General features: G+C 39.3%; 1 protein-coding gene across 5 annotated transcripts in view; it reads left to right on the top strand.

Moving 5' to 3' along the window:
* The window catches only part of CLYBL (citramalyl-CoA lyase), a 229,877-nt gene that overhangs the window by 130,813 nt on the left and 75,365 nt on the right, over positions 1-23,699 (top strand). For all 5 annotated transcript variants that reach the window (XM_060769557.2, XM_067466860.1, XM_060769556.2 and 2 more), the window contains one exon: positions 10,143-10,332. In XM_060769557.2, the coding sequence (XP_060625540.2) occupies positions 10,143-10,332 (190 nt within the window). The remainder of the gene's footprint in view (positions 1-10,142; positions 10,333-23,699) is intronic.

Raw genomic sequence — 23,699 nt, 5'->3', positions numbered from 1 at the left:
CACAGAAACCAGGGTTATTTTTCAATACAAAAACAACCAGTTAGTAGAGTCATCCACACCTTTAAACTTCTATTTTTAAGCTATTTTGAATAGTTCTCAATTTTTTTGTCTCCTTTATGTGCAAAAAAAGAAAGAAACTAATATTACTTTCATGTCTTAAAATACTACAGGTTGAGTATCCTTTATCTAAAATGCTTTGGACCAGAAATGTTCTGTATTTTGGATTTTTTTCACTTGCATATACATAGTGAAATATCTTGTACTTAGGACCCAAGTCTTAACACAGAATTTGTTTATGTTTCATATAAACCTTATACATATAGTCTGAAGGCAATTTTGTACAATTTTGGACTTTAGGTCTTTCAGATTTTGGAATTCCAGATTAGGGATGCCCAATCAGTACTTTCATAACATTAATGTTAACTACCTCCTTCAGATGGGTAACCAGGACTACTCGATTTTTAGATGCAACTTTCCCAGTTTGGCTTCAATTTGTATTGGATTGTCTCAATTCCTCTTCAGTTTTCTGAAGAGGAAAAAAGATTCTTACTATGCATGGAATGGTCCATGATATTTGCAAAGCAGAGAGTTAGTACCATTGAGATAATTTACTTGATGGATTAATGAAAAGGTCATGGGGGTTAACACTGGTGGGTGGAATGACCTCAGTGAACTATTTCAGCTAAAATTGCAGTTTCTCATTTAATGGCTAAGGACTATAATAGTAGGCCTTCATCCACTCCTATTTGGGTTTTACCTATCCTTCCTTGAAATGATCTCCCTTTTTCTCATGGTTTTTATTTTCAATTGATATTTTGCAGCATTGAAAAGAAAAACATTTGAAGAATGTAATTCTAAAGTAGACTTTCTTGGCATTGGATTCTGTAGAGAGCATGGAGGAAGGTAAAATGCGTTAAGAAGGTTGTAAAAGTGTCACAAAAGTTGTCAGTGATTTAAGATAAAGCCTTTGGGTTTTGTAATTGTTTTTTTTCCCCAGTGGTAGTGCTCCCTGGTGTTGTTATGCATATTTTAAAAAAAACAATAACCAAGGTTAATCATTGATTCGTAATGCACAGTCTATATAAGTCTCACTCCAACATTAAATAACATCCCTCTTTGGGCAGCTGACCACAGAGGGTCATTTGGAGGCCTCTTTCCCCACTCCTTCCATGGGCCACTTTGGTTTCCCAACAGGCAACTGATTGATAGTGTGATATACTCTAGTTTATTCTTTTAACACACAACCGTTGTCATCATTGGTGATGGCTTTCTTGAAAAAAAATCACATTGCCTTCTACAGATTACCTGCTTTTTGGAAGGACTTCCAGTTGGTTTCTATGGTTGCATCAGACAACAATTGTTGTCATTTCCAGCCAGAATGATGGAAGATGAAGCCAACTTCATCTGGAGAGGTCTACTTTGGGGGAAACCGATCTAGGGAATTTCAAATGGACTATTTTCCTTAGTGTATATTGCACTGTGATTTCAAATTGGTGAGAATTTGCCCTCCTTTTAGGATGAACAAAGCAAATGTTTCCAGCTGCAGATGTTGAAGAGAAGAGCTTTCCAAATGGTGTGCCATGACAAGTTAGGACCTCATCAGAAAGGGGTAATTTAGTGTTCTCTAACACTTCTACCCCATCTAATGGACAGAGCCCCATGCCAGCCATCACACAACATTGTGTGACTTCCACGAAGATCCCGCCCCCAACTGGGGTGAAAGCGTTGCTGGACGCATTTCCCACAAAATGGAAGACTTCCAATGGAACCAGCACAAGTCTTCTCCGGGAGGGCAGTGCTTCCCCTGTGTGATGGGGAAAGCATCACCAAAAGAGAGCTACACATGGGACGACAGAATCACCCCACTGCCCCTCTCCTTTTGCCGTGATGCCAGGTGAAGGGGGATGTTTCACCAGGCTTTTGTAATGAGGCTCTTAGTGTGTTGGCTGCAGTGAGTAGGTGTGTTGCATGAACATAAGCAGAAATGATAAATATACTGGAAATGTATGTTATCACCATAAAATCATATATTTTAAATAATAATGAAATATTTGTTGTGTTCTCATTCATCACAATTTATATATGTGTCTGTATGGGTTATAAGGGATTAGTTAAACCTCTGGTTTTCTTAATACGACTGAATTACTGTGTCGCAAAATGATGAATGTCTAAAAAGTGTGTCACCAACACCAAATGTTTGGTAAGCTCTGCTGTAGCACACCAGTGACTACTTCCTTGGAAAACCCCATTGAATTCTCCTGTCCTGTATGATAGAACTGTGTGTTACATATGGCCAGTCTTATCCTTGTTTGTTACCTCCAGTGTGCTAGAAGAAATAATCTCATTCCAATGGAGAAAAAAAGATTTAATGATGATTCTGGTTGGCCTCTGCACAAACAATACAGCAGAGTTGTGCAGCTGTGTGTGTGTGTATGGGTGGTGGGTGTGGATTTTTACCCTGATCAGTGCTTTGCTGTGCACCAGAAGTAGCCAGCAAGTTGCAGTTTTGGTCTGGAAATGGCCATGGGTAAGTCAAAGGGTTCTGTAGATGAATCCAGAATAAGTTGCCACTTGGGCAAGCATTCTTCTTGTATGTTAGGTAATATTTTAAAGCCAGAGAGAGAGAGATCAGAATCAGCCTGGTATTTTTAAAAGAAAAGATGGAGAAACAATGGAACTGAGGGAGAGGGGTTTCCAGGAAGCTTTGGAGAACCACAAAAATGAGATTTGTGGGTGCAAATGGGCCAGGGGCTGCATTTTCCTCAATAGAAGGTGGCACTATTTTGTCCTTTGCCTGCCATGGGCATACGTTTTAGACCAGCCTGATATATGTGCTCATTTACTTTAATAGAACTTTTCTTTTTTAGCAGAATGTAATATAAATAATCCCTCATCTTGAGGCCAGCATGAATTTAACCATTTTTATAAATTATCTTGTTCTTTAAATTTTTCAAAGAACTCTCATTTATAAATGTTCAGATGCCAGCTTCTACTAATGTAATAAGCTGACCAAAAAGGAGACTTTTTGTCAGTTTTTGAAAAATGTTAAGGAAGGTGTATGTCCACATATAAACTGTACATGTAATGAGTTGCTTGAATGTTTTAATTTCTGGTTCAGTTATTTGTATTTATCATGTCAGAAGCAAATTGAGAATACAGTTATAATGTGTCAAAAATCCACAAAGTTTAAAAACTTGTCATTATACTAAATTGCCTTTGACCGGAAGCTGGCCACTGAGTGCCCCTGGTGCCGCTGTAAGAAGGTCTTTCATTGTGCATGTAGCAGGGCTCGGACCACATTGTAGTAAGTGGTTTGTGGTTTGCTCTTCTCTGCACTGTCATGGACTCCACTTTGTAGTCCCGTTTCTTAAGGTTAGCTCTGCATCTTGTGGTGCCAGAGCGCAGTCTGTTCAGTGCCTTCCAAGTCACCCAGTCTTCTGAGTCAACAAAAATAGGAAGCGTTGGTAAATCAGCTTCCATGGCTTTTCTTGATGACAAACTGGTTCCTTCATTAATTGACACCTCATTTACCATTTAAACTAGTGAGAATAAATCAAATAGATCCCTTTGGGGGTCAATATTTGAAGTAAGTTTAAAGTCACAAGCTACCACAATACCGAATTACTCCTAACTGCTTTTGCAATAGCAAAGTATATCTTGAACAACTGGATGTCCTGAATGAAAACATTACGGATTATTCAACTATTTTATTGAGTGTGTTTTGGTTTTTGGGGGACAATTGCAAGGAATTGAGGTTTGCTTTAAAACATCACCTTTCTTCTTTAACTCTTGATATTTTCATTTCCCTTTCATATGGACCATTGTAGGTTCTTGTCACTTCAAACATTTAGAAGTCCTTCCCCTTTTCTTTTGCTTTACAATACACACTAGGGAAGAGGGCCTCCCCCCTTTTTTTTCTTTGCATATTCCTCCTTTTGATCTGTGCCATATTGTAGTTGACCAAATTTAAAACACTACAGTATTTAAGAACCCCACTGTGCCATTTTATGTATTTGGACCAGGAACGTGCCTCGGGCAAATAACTACCTGACTTCCTTTTAATTGCACAATATAGATTCATTTACTTCAGGTTCTTTTTGACTGAGTGCTGTAAGGCAATTATAACCATGGATGATGGGATTAAGTACCTCTTGAAGTGACTTTAGCTTCTTGTGTGAACAAAGGGAAAGAAGAGAACACTTAGCCCCTTTTCGAGTAAGTAGCTTTTTCCCCCTCCAGTGTATAAAAGAAATACAATTAACAAACATTATCCCCAGAGGTAAATTGAAATGTACATGCAGACAAGAGCTAGTCTTGACTGCAATTAGACATATATGATCTGAGATATTTTAGCCATTTATTCGGACTAATGCGCCCAGAAACACGCTATCAGAAGAAAATGATTAAAATGTTAGTCTGAGAACCAGAATGATTACTGAGCAATAATCCATTGATTATTTTTGCAGCAGTCTCAATGAAACTTAGAAAAGTCTAATAGTTTACTTAGTTAAGTTGCATTTGGCTTAAAGCTTGTTGATGTTTTCAATGAACAATACAGAGCATTTCATCAAAGAGACATATTATGCAAGCAGGAGTTTGTAATTTTATATCATCAGCAGTTTTTGGCGAGCTCTGAAAATGTGGCAGAACGTAGGAAACAGCCTTGTGCGTAAATTGGTCCTTCTTTCCCAGTATTGTCACCAGAGCCTTCCAAACTCTGTGTTGTGACATGTCAGTGTGTCAACTGCAATTTGTAGGTGTGTCACGTAAATGTAATGAGAAACCTCTGAGTCTATGTGAAGTAAGCAATAAGTCATATGTTTTTAAATATATAAATGAAAGGTTGGGTTGCTGTGAGTTTTTTTGGGCTATATGGCCATGTTCCAGAAGCATTCTCTCCTGACATTTTGCCCACATCTATGGCAGGCATCCTCAGAGGTGAGGTTTTCATGAGATATGTTGTGTGTCCTATAAATTTTGTTATCACAATTTATGTATCTTTTGTGAGGGGTTGGTTTAACTTCCAATTTAATAGTAAAACATAATGACTGTGTCGCAAAATAATGCATGTCAATAAACTGTGACACTAACATGAAATGTTTGGAAAGCTCTGCCATAAACTGTAAGAAATGGTCTTCCAGGTTTTCAGGCAGGAGTCTTTCGAAGCACTACTTAGAGATTCCTGGTATTACCTGCAGGGGTAGCTATGTTGGTTTGCTTATTTAGAGTATTATACCATTCCATTCTGCCACTTCTTTGTCAGATTAAAACATTAAAAAGTAAGCATACAGGAGGGTAAGGAAGAAGAAGAATGATATTTGAGTTACACAGTTTTTATGTTGTTTGAGATGGCAAAAAAGAAATATTTGCAGACTATCAAAGCAAGCAAAAAAAACCAAACCATGATCTGTGACTATTACATTATTGTTTTCCTTCTTCCCTTTATCTCTATGTTAAAAAAATCTGTCTGATGAAAACCCCTGTGTGTTTCCAAAAAAACAAAAAAAACAAAACACACACACACACAAGAAAATGTATTGTCTTTGGTTGACCTAATCAAAGCTGATTCCACAATATGGATTTTAGAATTGCTTTTACATGTTGGAATCCCATCCAATAAATAATTCCAGAAGTTAGACAAGATTAACTATGCAGCAATATACTATGTACATAATTCTAAGAGAATCCAGACCTAGGAAAAACGAGTCACAAACCTGTGCCACCCCACAAATGCAAGCAAATAACCAGAGACACAATAAAGGTTTTTGAATAGCTCGTTGCTAATAATATTAAAACCTATAGTAAACAAGTATTTGCATGCCAGATACAGATTTTTTTTGCTTTGGATAGTATAAGGAAGAGTTAACACACCTGTAACATTTGCTTTGCTGTCTGTTCCCCTGTTTAGAAGATTTCACCTCACTTTCTGTGATAACTGGATTTTGAAAAAAAATGACTTGATGTCACAACGCTTCAGAGGAGGCACCTTTTCCCCATGATAACTCTTTCAGGAGTGAATTTCCCTTCCAAAAGGGAGATTTCTCTCACTTCCTATTGTCTCACCCCTGTTCTTAACTATGAGTCATTTGCAAGTCAGATTTTTGTAACTCAGGGGTGGTTTAAAGCAGTTTAAGGTAATATATCAAATAGATGAATGGCATTAAGCCATACGTTTAAACTAAAACACGACTTTTAAAACATAAAAAACTGAAATAGCTAAAACGGACATACCTAAATACAGTAGCCCCAACTGCACATAATTCCATCTTGGTCAGCGAAGTCTGGAGGCTTATGTAAATGATAATGTCTCTGCCTGCTGCCAAAAAGACAGCAAAGAGCTGGTAGATCGACCACCCTTGGGAGGGAATTATAAATTCTAGAAGCAGGCGCTGAGGCTGGATCTAAAATGCCATAAAATCCAGTTCAAAGCAGATAATCTGAATTTTATATTGCAGTGTAGATGGGGCCTGAGACTGGATCTACTGCCATATATTCCAGGATCTGATCCCAGATTATCTACTTATCTCAGATTATCTGGCAGTGTAGACTCATATAACCCAATCTGGGATCACATCCTGGGATATAGGGCAATGTAGATCCAGCCAGAGATGTATCCAGCCAAGTGCTCTTAATACAAAAGCGATGGAAAACATTATTACAAATTAAAGTATCAAGCATAAGAAGAAATACTGGAAAGAGGGAATGTGTCCCTGTTGATTCTCCTTAACCTTTCAGCGGCTTTTGATACCATCAACCATGATATTCTTCTAAGTCACCTTTCTGAGATGGGGCTTGGAGGTACTGTTCTTCAGTGTCTCCGGTCCTTCGTGGAGGGACATTCTCAGAAGGTAGTGCTGGGGGACTTCTTGGCTACTGGCCTATGTGGTCGCCTGGGGTTCTGTGTTGTCCCCCATGCTGTTCAACATATACATGAAACTCCTGGAAGAGGTCATCTGGAGTTTTGGAGTGCGGTGCCATCTATATGCAGATGACACCTATCTCTATCACTCCTTTCCGTCTAAGTCCAAGGAAGCAGGTGCCTAGCAGCTGTATTGGAAGGATGAGAGCAAACAAATTGAAGCTTAATCCAGATAAGATTAAGTCATAACACAGATCTGAAAATAGGGAGTCAGCCTATGTTAGATGGGGTTACACTCCACCTGAAAACGCAGGTTCGTTGTTTGGGAATACCCCTGGATTTGGTTCTGAACCTGGAGGCCCAGGTATCTGCAGTGACCAGGAGTGCTTTTGCACAGTTAAAACTAGTGCACCAACTGTTCCTGTTCCTGGAGAAGTCAGATCTGGCCATGGTGGTACATGCCTTGCTTTCATCCCGCTTGGACTACTGTAATGCGCTGTACATGGGACTGCCTTTGAAAAGTGCTCAAAAACTTCAGTTGGTCCAAAGAGCAGCAGTCAGACTGTTAACTGGCTATAGGGAGCGTACAACATCTCTTCTGAAACAGCACCACTGGCTGCCAACACATTTCCGAGCACAATCCAGAGTTCTGGTTTTGACCTATAAAGTCCTATATGGTTCCAGTCCAGGTTTCTGAAGGACCGAATCTCTTTCTATGAACCTGGGAGACATCTACAATCTACTGGGGAGGCCCTTCTCTCTGTTCCACCATGTCCCTCCCAAGCACATTTGATGGGAAAATAGGAGAGGGCCGTTTCGGTGGCTGCTCCCAGACTGTGGAACTCCCTCCCAAGAGAAACTAGGATGGCCCCATCCCTGCTGACCTTCCGCAAGCTGGTCAAGACCTTTTTATGTCTACAGGCATTTGGTGAAAGGTAAGGGGCAGGCTTTGGAGAGGCTGGATGGCATTTGGGGGTAATATGAGTTTTAAAGGCCATTTTAATGTATTTATTGTATTTTAATTCCATTTCTACCACACTATTTAATTGTTCTTTAACTTTTATATTGTACCTTTTCAACTTGTTTGGTGTGGAGTGTTAGCCGCCTTGAGTCCCCACAGGGAGAAAGGCGGAGTATAAATAAAGAAGAAGAAGAAGAAGATGATGATGATGATATAAGAACCATCATAGTTCTGCATATTTCACTACCATTGGCTTGTGACGTAGGCGAGATGGACTTCTCATCTGGGAATGAGTTGCCTTTCCTCTAGTCATACCACAGTCTGTCCCTGTGTTTTGCTGATATTTTAGAATTATTTGAACATGTCAAGAATCCAGTAGACATTGGTTAATTGGCTCTTCTAAAAGCTGAGTGGATTTGGCACTCATGTGATAAGATGACGTCTTGCTTATTGATAACTCCTTGGTGAATATTTGGTAGAGATGAGTATTAGTAGTAGTAGTTGTTGTTGTTGTTGTAGTTGTAGTTGTGTGCCTGAATGTAATTTCTGGTTTATTGCAATCCTAAGGTTATCCTATTACAGGTTTTCCTGTGGTATAGAGTATGTGACTTACCTAAGGTACCCAGTGGGTTTTCATAAATAGCCAGCATTCACCATGGAGATGTACATATTTTTGTTGGGATCACCGCTGTTAGAATGTCTTTAGTTGGAGCGAGAAATCATCTGCCCGTTTTACTCAATGTAGTGTTACTTAATGTAGTGTCAATTAACAGTTCCATTTAGTCTGGTTTCAGGCCTGGCTATGGGCCAGAGACAGCTGTGGTCTCCCTGGTGGGTGACCTATGCAAAGAACTGAACAGAGGAAGTGTGGTTCTCCTGGACCTTTCAGTGGGTTTTGATACCATCGATCGTGGTATCCTTCTAGGTTGCCTTTCTAGGACGGGGCTTGAAAGTGCTGTTCCTCAGTGGCTCCTTTTCTTCCTAGAGGGATGTTGTCAGAAGGTGGTCTGGGGAATCTTGTTCGACTCCTTGGCCACTGGCCTGTGGCATCCCTCAGGGTTCCATTTTGTTTCCTATGCTGTTGAGCATTTAAATGAAACCACTGGGAGAGATCGTGTGAAGAGGTGTCCCTGGTCAGTCGTAAAACAGATCTGAGAATAAGGAGTCACTCCAAAATGAAGGTTCGCAGGACGTACTCCTGGATTCAGCTCTGAACCTGGAGGCCCAGGTATCAGCAGTGACCAGGAGTGCTTTTGCACAATTAAAGCTAGTGTGCAAACCGCACCCATTCTGGGATTGTGAGTTTGAAAGTCTTTTAAAAGTGTGTTTATTGTATTTTGATCTGTTTTTACCTTGATTCACACTGTATTATTGAAAGGTGTTTTTTTTAAATTGCACTTTTTAAACTATGACTAAATTGTGGGATTGTTAGCTTCCATGAGTCCCCACAGGAAGAAAGACAGGTTATTAACAAAGTAAATAATAAGAATAAGAATAACTACTACTACTACTACTACTACAGCAAGCTTGGTCTCCAGAGTCGTAGTCCAATGCTCAAACTATTACATTATGCTGGCTTTCATGCCAATATCATACTGGGCTTATACATATTAATGGTGCAACTGCACAGTTCACCCTCCCTGAGAGAGCTTTAGAAGAAAATGGTGGTAATAAAACGTTATCTGGAGAGGAAATCAAACCTACCTACTCTCAGTCAAAAGAAATAAATTTTAACAATAGCTGTTATCAATCTCAAACTTATTTATTACAGCCTTTTTGTTTTCCATTGCCTGGTGGGTTTATGTATTTGAAAGGAAGAAAGCAGAGTCATATACAATGACAGATATTGGATAATACAGTGCTCTTTTGTGTAATGTTTCCTAAGCTGCTGTTATGTCTGGAAATAGCTCCACAAAGTGAGGGAAATGCCTTATTGTAGAACCTGTCTTGGAAAAATTACAATAGTGGGTTTTTGTGACTGTATTGGTTTCAGTTTTGTTTACTGAAGTCAATAGCCAGATCAGACATAATGCCTACACACATACCTGGAATGAGCAACTTGCCAGTTACAATAAATCAATACTGGACAAATGTTAACTGGCTCCTCACAAGGAGAATGTTAACTGAAGAATAAGAGACGTGAAACATATAAGACCTATTCAGGATACGCTATTAATATATCCCTGCCACTAATTCCATTTGCCCTTTGAACTTACAGGTTAACCATTAAGAGTCCACCTATGAATTAAACAGAAGGCTTTTTGAAAAGCAGGAAGTGTCTCGTATTGTTGGGAGATTGATGAGGACTGTGTCTTTTTACAGGAGGAACTCTTTTCTGGCTGTTCTTGTTCCCAAGCCTGATTCTCGCTTCTCACCGTCTCGCAGCTACATACCCCGGAGGGCTGTTCTGTATGTACCTGCAGATGATGAGAGAAAGGTGCAGAAAATTGCATCACTTAACGTGGATTGTGCAGTGCTAGATTGCGAAGATGGTGTCGCTCTAAACAGGAAGGTAAGTAGTACATTATCCATCAAGTATCATTATGCTATTGCAGAGTATAATATAACTGCACTGTCAACAAAGCAAGACAGCACAATATGCCCTGTCCATTAGGTTTCTTTTGCAAACCAAGGGGGCTCGAAATGCTACTTTTGGGAACTTTTTGGAACTGGCTATGGGTTTTTGAGAGTTGCTCAAAAAAGGAACTTTTCCAAACTCTGTTTATGCAATTGCAGTGATTTGGAAAATGTCCACTGTATTATGCCATCCACATACCCATTGAGTGACATCAGATGACTAGCCTAATGGTGATCCCTGCTGATTTTTAAGGACTACCCAGGTTTGAAATAATAACATGCTCTATCCTTTTTTTCCTGCCAAACAGGAAGATGTTTGTTTTTCACATAATCAAGAAGTCAAATATGTTTAATTTTTTCAGTGGTGTGAGCATAATCATCTTTGCACATTTATTTATTTATTTTGTATCAAAAGCATTGCATAAATTAGTATAAAACTGATAAAAATAGGAGGAACACAAATGCCTAAATATCTTTTGATCAAAAATGGGCAACAGCAACCGCATTGTCTGTAGTCTCAAACAGTTTTTCCTCTGTACATGAGGCAGGACACTGCGGACAAGCATACAGATGCAGAGTTGTCTGTTCTGCTCCACAGTTGCACAACGTGGAGGGTTCTTCTAGGTAGTGTCATTTTGCCAGGTTGTCTTTTGATCTGCCCACTCCACTTCTGAGTCAGTTCAGGGACTTCCAAGTTGTCCATTCTTGTGTTGTCAAAGGTTTTCGTGGCTGGAATCACTGGGTTGTTGTAGGTTTTGCGGGCTGTATGGCCATGTTCTAGAAGCATTCTTTCCTGATGTTTCGCCTGCATCTATGGAAGGCATCCTCAGAGGTTGTGAGGTTAGGGTTAGCCAGTCATGTTTAGCTTCCAAAATCACACCGAATCTAAAGTCTTTAGTTTATTTAGGTCCACTATATTAGGAGAAAATATTTTAGGCTAAGAGACTGGCATAAAACCTTTATATACTTCTGTCAAGATGCTTCTGAAATAACTGCTGAAGTGCTGCTACTTGCTATACAGGTTGAGTATCCCTTATTTGAAGTGCTTGGGACCAGATGTGTTTTGGATGATGATGGTGATGACGATGACGATGATATTATGGAATACCAGTATTTGTATCATGAAATATCTTGGAGAATGAGTGAAGTCTAAATGTGAAATTCATTTATGTTTCAAAGACAACTTGTACATGCAGCCTGAATATAATTTATGCAAAATACAACCAACACAGTACAAAACACAAGTAGCACATAACAGAATATATTTACAAGGCTAGAAAGAGGCATGAGGCTGGAGGAAAGCTGAGGATAGTTCAGCAAATCTGTTGAAGCCCTGCATCCCTCTCCACCCTCTTGCCTGCAATACAACCACTTCTACCTTGTGAACAAGTGAGCAAGAACTCTGCTGCTGGTGCCTTGAAAGCAGAACTGGTAGGTAGTGGCAAAGGTTTCAGGCATTGGAGTAAGTAAGATTTTGGATTTCTTGATAAAGAATGCTCAAACTATGATAATATAATTGTATAGAACTTGTTAGGTCATGTTTGTACTGTACATAATTTTATTATTCCCTTGTTAAATTATCTCAGACCCTGAAATTACAGTTACAGATAACTAAATTCTGTCTGTTCTTATCACCAAGGACTAGAAACACCCTACCCAGTTTAGGCGATTTAAAAATATTTGAGACTGTTTCGTAGAATCATTGACTTTAGAGTTGGAGGTTTTCTAATCCAATCACCTGGTTACTTGAGAATCCCTGCCTCTATAACTTCCTTGGCAGATGGCTGCTCAGCTTTTGCTTAAATAGTTCCAGCAAAGCAGAGCCCATTACCTCCTGAGACAGTCTGTTCCGCTGTCAAATATCTCTTTACATTGGAAAGTTTCTCCTCATGGCAAAATCTGCCTTCTGGTCATTTCCACAAATTGTTCTAGTCCTAAAACAGTATTATTGAAAACTGGCTCCACTTTTCAGCCAGTTTCAGCAAGAGAACAAATTTGGTCCATTTTCTGCATGACAGATCTTTGTATATTTATTGAGAGCTGTCATGTCTCCTCGTAGTCATTTTTTCTCCAGCCTAGACATACTCAGCAGTTTCTTGTTGGACTAGATCATCTTATTTCCAGTCTTTTGTATATGCTTAACTAACCATGTATACATTGTCATAGAATTATAGAGTTTAAGAGGACTGCAAGAGGCATCTGGTCCATTCATTTGATATGCAGGAAAAGATAGCTAAAACACCCCTGAAAGACTTAAAAATGGAGTCTATTAAAAAAAAAACTTGGAGTAGCACACTCCAAGACAGTCTATTCTGCTGTTGAGTAGCTGTAACAGTAAAATAAAGGTGCTTTCTATTGTTTGGGTGTTTCTTACCATTTGAATCCATTGGTTCACATCCTCATCATTGGAGCAGCAGAAAACAAGCTAGCTCCATGACATCCCTTCAGATATTTAAAGATACCTATCTATCTAGCTATCAGTCAATCTGACTATCAATCAATCAATCTCCCCATGGGGAGTCAGGGTGACTCAGATAGTTATCATGTCGCCTCTCAGTCTTTTCTTCTCCAAGTTCCCCAAGTTTTTTCTCTGAAAGCTTAGTTTCCGGATCTTTCATCATCTTGGTTGTTCTTCTCTGGCCACATTCTAGTTTGCTAATGTCCTTCTTGATGTTTGGGTTTGATACACTTTTACGATGTTTTTATATCTTGCTCTTTTCAATTGTTTAAATTCGATTGTTCGTATTATATTATATGTTCTTATGTTTTAACTGTGTTGTTATGTTTTAATTGTTTTTTTAACTGGTAAATGTTGCTGCATGTTGGGCTTGGTCCCTATATAAGCCGCCCCGAGTCCTTTCGGGTAGATGGTGGCAGGGTATAAAAATAAAGTTGTCGCTGTTGTTGTTATTGTTATTATTATCATTATTATTATTCTACTGGAACATGGCCATAGAGCTGGAACAAACTCACAACAACCTAACCATCTTCTTGTTATTTTCCCACATTGACCCGTCAGTTGCCTATCTTGGAATGAATGGGCAATTTTTCTGCCAAAAATAGCAAAATAATAGGGACAAAACTTTTTTTTTTGCTCTGCATGCAAAAGGAAGCCCTAACCTATTTAAAATATAGACTGCCTCTTTTGGAGATTTCTGGGACAGGTGATTCACCCTTTCTTTTTTTGGCCAGAAAAGGCAGTTTTGAAAGCTGCAAAAAAAGGTTGAAGGAGGCTCTACATATGCTGCCCCAGGTCTGCTCTTAGCCCACCCTTAATTTATATGCTGTATACAAAGCTCTTATTGGAATTGTGGAAATAGCAGTCCTCAGTAGACATTGATTCATTTATTGCAAAAGTATAATACAAGATATGTGGAGCAGTGGATCTTTATGGTAGTCTTATATGGCTTTTTTAGCTTAGAGGAGGAATGAAAATAGCCTTTTCTCCTATTGCAGAGTGTGTCTATCTCTATGTATCATGCTTTCTTTCTTCTACCAGCATGGATTGAACAGAGACTCCATTGTTCGTTCCTTTAGAAATCAGAGACTCACTCTTATAAGAAGGCTTTCTAGGACAGCATCTTTTTCTATTGTTATGGTTCAATCCTTTAACGAAACAGAAATATTTCTTTTACAGCTCCTTGGTAAGGTCAACATGGCAGTATTTCTATCAGAGTCCTTCCTTTGGATGAATTGTAGGTTGTTTTCCCAGGGGCTGAGGAGTCAAAATTAGACACAGTGGAGTTATGGCTGTGAGTCCAATGAGTCCTGCGAGCTCAGTGCAAGTAGTTCTCACAAAACAAATGAATTTGAAATTGTTGTTTCTGATAAACAACATTGCAATGGGATCATGTAAGTGTGTAAGTTGTGGGAAGGCCAAGTGGAAGAACCAGGAACCTGGAAGAGTACCTGCACATTTAAGGGCACCTACCAAAATAATTGTGTTTTTGCTTGGATGTCTATCCTCCCATATTTACAGTGCAGAAATTAATATTTTCCTCAGTTACTTCAGTGCTCATTATTCAGAACCAGTTAATCCACTCTTGGGCACAGGATGATTTTCCAGCAATTTGGAAACAGAGGCTTTGAAGCACACATAGGATATCTTCACATAGCCTTTCGGGCCATGCCGTTGCGCTGGCAATTGCTGGAGAGAGAAAAGACACACAGAGCAGCTCATGGCACCCCACACACTTTTCCTCCTCCCCTCATTTCATGGAGGGACTGGAGAAGGTGTTTTGCCATCCTTTCCCTCCCCTGCCACATAACAGAAAGTGTGGCAACACGTGGCAATGCATGTTGCCCTGCCGTTCCTTCTGCCATCACACAATGAAAAGGGCCAGAAAGCGCAGGTAGCTCCATTGGAGCTACCCAAACTACCCATTGTAGAGGAGAAAGCACTTTTGGCTCTTTCACTCCACTTTGGAAGGAAAGTGGGCTGGGCCTGCCATGCATCGTGTGATGGCACATGGCAAGCCCCATTGTTGCCACAAATAAAAGCAGCAAAATTGGGCTTTTTTTTTGCCTTGTGTGAAGAGGTCCAAGAAGTGCAGCCAAGTTCTGGCTTATGCAGATTAGGTGTTGTTATGCTTAACTGAGGAGTTCCTTCACAACAATTTAACATCAACAACACATTCTTTCCCCCCTCTCCCAACAGACCGAGGTGAGGTAAAATGAATTAAATTAAAACAGATGGACACATATTATCAATTGAAATGAGTAGCACCAATTTAAAATACTAAAAACAGTCCATTCAAAATTTCAAAATTCATATTTTCAAAACCATGTGGATAAGTTTGCTGGAGGAGATAGACAGCACATCCAACTATTGAATTTCCTCTGGCAGGTTATTGCACTATTTGGGAGCTGATGAAGAAAAAAAAATCTTCTGTCAATTGCTAGTTTACTGAAGTAAAGTGACTTCCATGGTATCTCAGAATATTGGGTATATTGTATGGGAGAAGGCAAACCCAAACATAACCTGATCCCCAATGATGCAGGGTTTTGTTTTTGTTTTTGTTTTGTTTTTACAAAAATACCCATCCTGGGTCTTGAGGAAACCAACGCTTGAAAAAAAGAGCTGAATTTGTTTAAAATTAATCCACAGGTTAACACTATAGGCTGGATATCCGTTGCCATGTAATGTAGTTTGAACTGCAATATATGTCCAGTGTAGATCTAGCCATAGAGAAATCATACACGATCCAAATGTTAATCATCTACAAATACAGTGATGCACACTGTTGGAGTCCCCGGTGGTGCAGTGGGTTAAACCGCTGAGCTGCTGAAATTGCTGATTGAAAGGTCGCAGGTTTGAATCCGGGGAGGGTGTGAGCTTCCGCTGTCATCCCCAGCTTCTGCCAACCTAGCGGTTCGAAAATATGCAAATGTGAGTAGATCAATAGGTACCACTCTGGCAGGAAGGTAATGGCGCTCCATGCAGTCATGTCGGCCACATGACCTTTGAGGTGTCTAGGGACAACGCCAGCTCTTCAGCTTAGAAATGGAGATGAGCACCAACCAGGGGCGGCTCAAGCCATTACGCAAAGTAAGCATTCGCAGAATAGTTTATTTTGCCCAGGGGCGCTCTTGAGGCACTCTTGGGGGAAAATAGACCTTGACATATGCGAGTTGTAGTTACTGAGATGTGTACTTCACCTACAATCAAAGAGCATTCTGAACTCCACCAATGAACCAAATATGGCACACAGAACTCCCACGATGAACAGAAAATATATATCAGTGATTGGTTGGGGGGGGGGGCAAAATACTGTTTGCTTACTGTTGAAAATTACCTAGGGCCGCCTCTGGCACCAACCTCCAGAGTCAGACTTAATGTCAGGGGAAAACCTTTACCTTTACCTACACCATTGGGATCTCATCTGCCAAAGTTAGTTAGCACATAGGAAACAACCCTTCATTCAGCAGACTAAGAGCAATGTAGTATTCTGATTAGAATGTGGAACTGGGATTTGGGAGATCCCGTTCCACATTGTTGCTGTAAAGATAAAGTCAATGATTTGATGGGGCTGGGTGGTAGTTTGTTAAGAAAAGTTATGAGGATCCATCATCATCTGTACCTTAGATCCACATTTTGTGATGTTTACTGAGTGCTGCTTTTCTTTTAGAGAAGACCAAGGCAAAGAAGGTATTGAGTACTTCTGCTTTTTCTCTGTTTCCTGGTACCATTTTGCCATCTTCTCTGCCAAGTGACCCTGCCATTACCTTATTCTTCTTTTTGCTTACGGACTTAACTTTGTTTAAAGCCCTCTTCATCATGTCTGTGAGGCTTTTAGCAAAAACATTCTTGCTAACTGTTGTGAAGTACAACCCAACACTTGCCAAAAACATATAAATATAATCAGCATTATCAGCATCTTCATGAAACCACAGACTGTGGTCCAAGAGACCAAATTGTTCCTGGAAGCATTATCCACAAAGTCAGTTGTTCATCTTCACTATTCTTCACTGCCTTCTTGCAACTTGTCTTTCAACTAGGAGGATACATGAAATGACAACCTGTGCATCAAAGTCCTTCAGCTTCTTGCCTAGAGATTCATAATCCCTTGTGATATCCTGAAGGCTATGCCTTGCAGTGTTGCCTGTTCCCATGTGGATCAAAAGGAAAAGGTGGCAGTCACTGGCCTTGTCTATAGATAACTATGTAAGCTTTAACTGACTATATAGTTTTGAGGGCTTGCAAATGAAAAAGGCTTGCACATCGAACAGAGTTTCATGTGATGCTATTGAATCTGACTTTTATGCAAAGCTCAAGCTATAAAGAGATAATGGTGGGGAACTACACTGGTTTTGTCAGGGTTTGTTTATATTGAAACCATACATCGAGAAAAGATGCCTTTGGATTTATTGCATTTACTCACAGTGTTTATTCTGCCTTTGTCATGTTTTCACCCCAGTCAAGCTGTTTGACCTCAATTTTTGCCTACGATCAGAGCAAGCTGGATTCTTTAAGTAAAACCACTATCCCCAGGTTCAAGTTCCTTATCACTGGTTCAAAGAAGCCGAACAAGTATAGCGTGTAGGAGATGAAACCATAAACTGGGTCAGTAGTGGAGTACGTGTAAGAACTGCTGCCTGGCTTCCTGCAAGCTTTTACAGCATCAATAGAAAAAGCTGCGGTGGGCTTCATAAATCTCTGGCTACTTCAATTAAAATCAGCAATTTTCCTGAATTACATGATGATAATCTGTTTATAACAAAGCCAAATGGTTGGGATTTTTCAACGTATCAGGTATTTCTTGAGGCTCATAGTGAGAATTTCAACAAGCTCTTCACCATGAGAGACACTGATAACTCGAGTATTTTGCAAGGTCCTTTCTTTCTTTATTATAAATTAGGGCAATAGCTAATTGCGACTGCACCTACAGGGAAAAAGCCAACCGAGGAGAAAATAGCGATAGCTTAAAACAATGTGGAAAATTGAAAAGGGAACACTGCTTTCCTGGGTGTCTTGGCATTATTAAAAGACAAAGCTTGAGGGGGAGGTTCTTCAATCAAATTTGAAGAATCCAAGAGCCACTCCGGTGATGTCTATGCAAAGTGAAGCGCACAGGCAAACTCTACAAGGCATTTTGATCCATGGAGAGCTCAGGTGGATGTAGACTTTCATAAAGGTTGTACAGTTTTTTCTTTGTGTTATTAATCCCTAGTAAGTCCTACTGTGTCTGAGCGGTAATGATGACAATAATTTCAATATCATCTTATTATTTGACTTAGGAAGGCAGCCATATTCCTCATGTGAGAATTCATGGAGCTTCTGAAAAAAATAGGAATATCAACAGTTTTCTTTGTAGTTAACTTGTGGGCAGACGGGAGGGAGAGGATATGTTTCAATGGGAGGGGATGTTTTTTTCAAGTGTTTTTTAATTGTCACTTATTTGTTGTTGCTCAAGAGGTTTCTGACTTATGGCAGCCCTATTGTGAACTTATCACACATTCTTTGTGGCAAAATTTGGCCTTCCTCTGTTAAATCTGGGTCCTCTGGTGGTGCAGCAGGTTAAATCGCTGAGCTGCTGAACTTGCTGACTGAAAGGTTGGTGCTTCGAATCCGGGGAGCAGGGGGAGCTCTCACTGTTAGGCCCAGCTTCTGCCAATCTAGCAGTTCAAAAATATGCAAATGTGAGTAGAACAATAGGAACAAGTTCGGCAGGAAGGTAACGGTGCTCCATGCAGTCATGCAGGCCACATGACCTTGAAGGTGTCTACAGACCACGCTGGCTCTTCAGCTTAGAAATGGAGATGAGCACCACCTTCCAGAGTCAGACACAACTAGACTTAATGTCAGAGAAAACCTTTACATTTACCTTTTCCTGTTAAATCTCAGCATATTTTGAATCTTATTTAATCAAACATTTTAATTTACCAGATGTACTATGACTACTGAGGTGGATGAGTCTGTTTCTTGTCCATGAAAGTTTTGCATGTTATTTGATACTTGGCATTAATATGCAATCTATAATAAAATGTAGACACCTCTCTCTGTATCTGTCTTTCTCTCTCTCTCTCTCTCAAAATACATACTTACATGAGCTCTCCCTTTTGCTCCCTCCCCCCCCCCCCCCCCATATAAAGGCACCTTATGTAAGTATGTATTTTGATATGTTTATACTGCCAAGAGCTGTTGTTGTAGCCTTCTGAGATATATAAAACTTGTTGGCTAGCTAATATGTATGTTATTCCAAGATGCATAGATTAGAACATTTTGTACATGAGTTCTCAAAGACTTAATTTATTACCTATTCTTGGATGCCACTAATACTTTGAATCAAGAATTTCTGTTACTTCTAATTCATCTGCCTGCTTGTGCGTGAGAACAGCAACCTCCTGCATGCCCTCCATTTGGCCCATTTGCAGCTGTAAATGTTTTGCTGTCTCTTAACTCCAAATTCATGGAGGCTGGTGACTTTTCCTTTTCTCTTCAAATGCTATATGGGAAAATTACAGCCTAACTCTTCTCTTGTTTAATATAAACAGTGGCCAGCCAAGCCATGGGTCCGGTTAGTACTCTTCACCCTTTTTGAAGGGATCAGCTGAACCCTATGGTTTTTTGTGTTTGACTCCAATTTGCATCTTTAAAGAAACTTGACTGCATCAGGACTCCTGTTTCAACCTCCCAAAGGTCTGGATATTTAAGTGACAATGTATATTATAATTGTCAGAGAGTCCCGTTATAATGAGAGAAACAGCATGGTGTAGTGCAGGGGTCCTCAAACTAAGGCCCGCAGGCCGGATATGGCCCTCCAAGGTCATTTACCTGGCCCTCACTCAGGGTTAACCTAAGTCTGAAACGACTTGAAAGCACACAACAACAACAACAACAACGCTTTCTCATCAGCCAAAAACAGGCCCACACTTCCCATTGAAATACTAATAAGTTTATATTTGTTATAATTGTACTTCATTTTAATTATTGTATTGTTTTTAAGTGGGTTTTTGTGCTACAAATAAAGTATGTGCAGTATGCATAGGAATTCATTCATTTATTAAAATTATAATCCGGCTCTCCAACAGTTTGAGGGACTGTGACTTTGCCCTCTGTTTAAAAAGTTTGAGGACCCCTGGTGTAGTGGTATGACTCTGAAGACCAGGGTTTGCTCCCCTCCTTGGCAATGGAAACCCATTGGGTGATCTTGGGCAAGTCACACATTCTCAGCTCCAGAAAATCCCATAGTAGATTCCCCTTAAGGTCACCATAAGTACTGAAAAACAGGAAACTAAAACAAAAATCCTGGGTTTTTTGTTGTTGGGTTTTTTGTTTTGTTTTGTTTTTTGCTTGCTTGTTTGATTGTTTGTTTTTGCATCCTATGGCAAGTTGCCACATTGGCATTGAAAATAAGCATCTTAGGTCATGCTGCCAGAACTTGTGGTTTGGGATGGCTGATATTTTGCCATTGTCCTCCCTTTGAACCAGAGCAGTTTGACTGAACTATTGGAGCAGTATGGATTATTTTGTCTTAAAGATCTATTATTTTGTCTTAAAGATCTATTGTAAGCATATATGAGTCATTATTGCCATTATCACTGTTATTATTTATTATCATTCTTGTACGTACTTTCCAATCTATTAAAGTGCCTTGTCGTTTTGGTTTAATTTTTCATCATCATCATCAAGCTGTTCCTTTAATGTTGTTTATTTTTAGTAGCTTGGGAGAAAACAATAGGAGACTGACAGCTTCTGGGTAGAAAAAGTCCCACTTCCATGCATGAAGACATCCCCGTTGTGTGCAAATAAATGGCTTAACAAGGAAAATTGTGCATAATTTACCTACATTGTTCTCTTGAAATAATTTTGGATACCTTGCAGTTCTGATGCTCAAATGTATGCAAGGGGATTTTCAGCAGAGCACATTCCTGGGGGCCTCTATCAAGACTTGGAAGTCACGAGGAAGAAGTAATAGCATTACCTGTTACATATTACTTTAAGGAAGTAACCAGGGAATAATTACAAATGTTAATACTAGCCCATTACGCTGTGTATGTGATGAGTAATGTTTGCACATTACTTCTACTTGTTATCATTTGGCACCATTTGTAAAGTTTTGATATATTTTTCTATTTTAAGATGTTCTCAAAAGTAATGTTTAAAACAAGAATGAATTACTTTTTACAAGATTAACATTCCTATTTGCAAGTTAGCTTTTAAAAATTAATGTTCCCATTTCTGGATTCTTCCTATTCATTCATTCATTTATATCCCTACCCCTTCCCTGCAAAAGTGGGAGTCATGCAGTTTACAAATTAAGATGAATAAGAGACAGTTGAAAAGAGGAGACCCATCTGCTTAGGGGCAGCCACCAAGAAGGCCCCCAGTTGTTTCTGTAAAAGTGGTGGGGCGGAAATAAGAGCCTCTCCCATCTCAGGCTGAATCTATATTGCCCTATATCCCAGGATCTGATCCCAGGTTATCTGTTTATCCCAGATTATCTGGCAGTTTAGACTCATATAATCCAGTTCAAATCATATAATCTGGGATCAGATCCTAGGATATAGGGTAGTGTAAATCCAGCCTCAGAACATGTAGAGTCCCATATGGGAGGGCATACAGACTGTCAGTTACCCTAATGTAGTTACTTTTGGCATTCCATTAAAATTTCCCACAATGCTTCCTTTGCTACAGACAATGCAATTTCTGTTGCCTGTTTTTGGTCTAAAATTATATAACAGCTTGTGAGCCTTTATTTTATCAGTTTTAGATACATTATTTTATGCAATGCTTTTGACTCGAAATATAAACATTAGTATATACTGTAGAATATTTGGAAAATTCAGTTGATCCAAAGAGCCAGAACTAGATGGATGCATGGACAACATATGGCGAACAAAGAATGCTGATTGTGACCTATAAAGCCTCATATGTGCCTTGTGTCCAGTTTATTTAAAAACAACTTTCTCCCACACAATCTTGTCTGAGCTTTGAGAATTTCAGGGGTGACTCTGCTGTCTGTCATAGTGTGGCATCTGGAGGGAGAGAGCCCTCCTCAGTGGAAAAGGGTTTTTAATAAGTGCCTTGTTCTTGTTTCTTGCTTTTCTCTGCATATATATGGTTTAAATTGCTTTTAATTCTATCAATAGATTTTATATAACTTCTGGTATGTTTGTTATAGATGTGAGATTTTATCCATATATGTTTTAATTGGGGCTGCTTTGATCCTCGTAATGCCATCGTCTTTGAACTCTGAGGGCAGGCAATAATAATAATAATAATAATAATAATAATAATAATAATAATGTTATTTATACCCCGCTCCATCTCCCCCAGGGGGACTCAGTGTGGCTTACAAGAGGCCACGCCCATCAATACAGTAAACACAATATAACGCAAAAACATAATAGCAACAAAATTACATAAGATGCAAAACCAACATAATAAATGACACAACAATATAAAATCAAACATTAAAAACACAGAGACTTCACTGGGCAAGACGAAATTGAAGAATATTTTTTTTAAAACACTGGGCGATAGGACAAAATAAGTTATAGGGAAGGGGATCCGGGCATGAGGAGGATTTAATTGCACTAACCATAAAACCAATGCCAGGAACAGCAAAGCAAGATTCAAGAAATGCTCTTCATTTAAATTTGCATTTTTATCATATAAATTGAGGAATTAGTGCATGTAAACATGGGTTAAGCTGTTTATTTGGGTTTGAGACATAATCCCTGCAATATGTAAACAAGATTTGTTAGGCTTCAGAGATGAGACCACGATTGGACCCAGGAGACTCCATTTATCCTTTTGAACAGTTTCCTCTATTACTTCCAAGAGAATGGTACATGTTTACAGTGGTAGCAGAATAAAACATAGCTAGGCAGAATGTGTGCTCCAACTGTTTAGTTAATGCCAATAGGACTTAAATTAGATTTTACAGCTGTTAGCCAAGTCTGTTCTGTGGCTAACAAGTGAGAATTTAAATCTTGGAAAACATAATCCTATTATAAAGCTGCCAGCTGACTTGACACTATCTAGGAAGTCTCCACAGATTAATGGAAACTTTTAAAAAAATATAAACAAAGGAAAAAATGAATTAATATGTGATTATTAGTTGCTTTGTCCCAAAATTGGGGGCAGAGAGAGGTCATATGACCAAAGAAATGTCAACATTTCCGGCTAGGAAGTACCTTGGGGAAATATGTAAAGCATAACGTACTGAATACAAAGAAAATAGACTGCTGGTTGCTAATTAGTATGTGAATCTTGCACACTAATATTGCAATTAATGTGCAACTTCCGGAGGTTACTAGCTGTAATAATGTTAAGGCGTAACATTACGAGAGCCTCTAAGACCACCAGATCTTCCTACAGGGAGAACTTATCGCCTTATAGGAATATGTCCAAGCCTTTATTAAGATCTTGTGATTTAGCTTGAGGAACTCTGTAACTAAAAGCTCCCCTGAGATCTCTGATAGATATTATCAGGCTGTCAGTGGTTTGCTGTGATTTGGAAACAACTCATTCCACCCATTAATAACAGAGAAACATTAGCTTCGGGAACAAAAACAAAACATCTCTCTAGGCAAATACACAAATTAGTCTCTTAATGAGACACTTCATTGGGAAAGGCTTACTAGTGCTGGTTGTGCCCCCTTGTTCTGACAATGGTGAGAGGCTGTGAAGTTCCTCCTTTTGCCATTACTGGTTTCCTAACCCTTAGCAAAAAGGTCACCATCATCATGGCGGATAGGTCTTTTTCTTCTCAGAGGGAATAAATATGTTTTTACTATTTACATAAGTTGATTATGTGTATGGGGTGTGGCATGATTTGTGGTAAGGAGAGAGCA

This window comes from Anolis sagrei, chromosome 3 (genome assembly GCF_037176765.1).
Source record: "Anolis sagrei isolate rAnoSag1 chromosome 3, rAnoSag1.mat, whole genome shotgun sequence".
Classification (NCBI taxonomy): domain Eukaryota; kingdom Metazoa; phylum Chordata; class Lepidosauria; order Squamata; family Dactyloidae; genus Anolis; species Anolis sagrei.
Note: the sequence above shows the minus strand (reverse complement) of the source record. Positions and strands in the feature narration are given on the sequence as shown.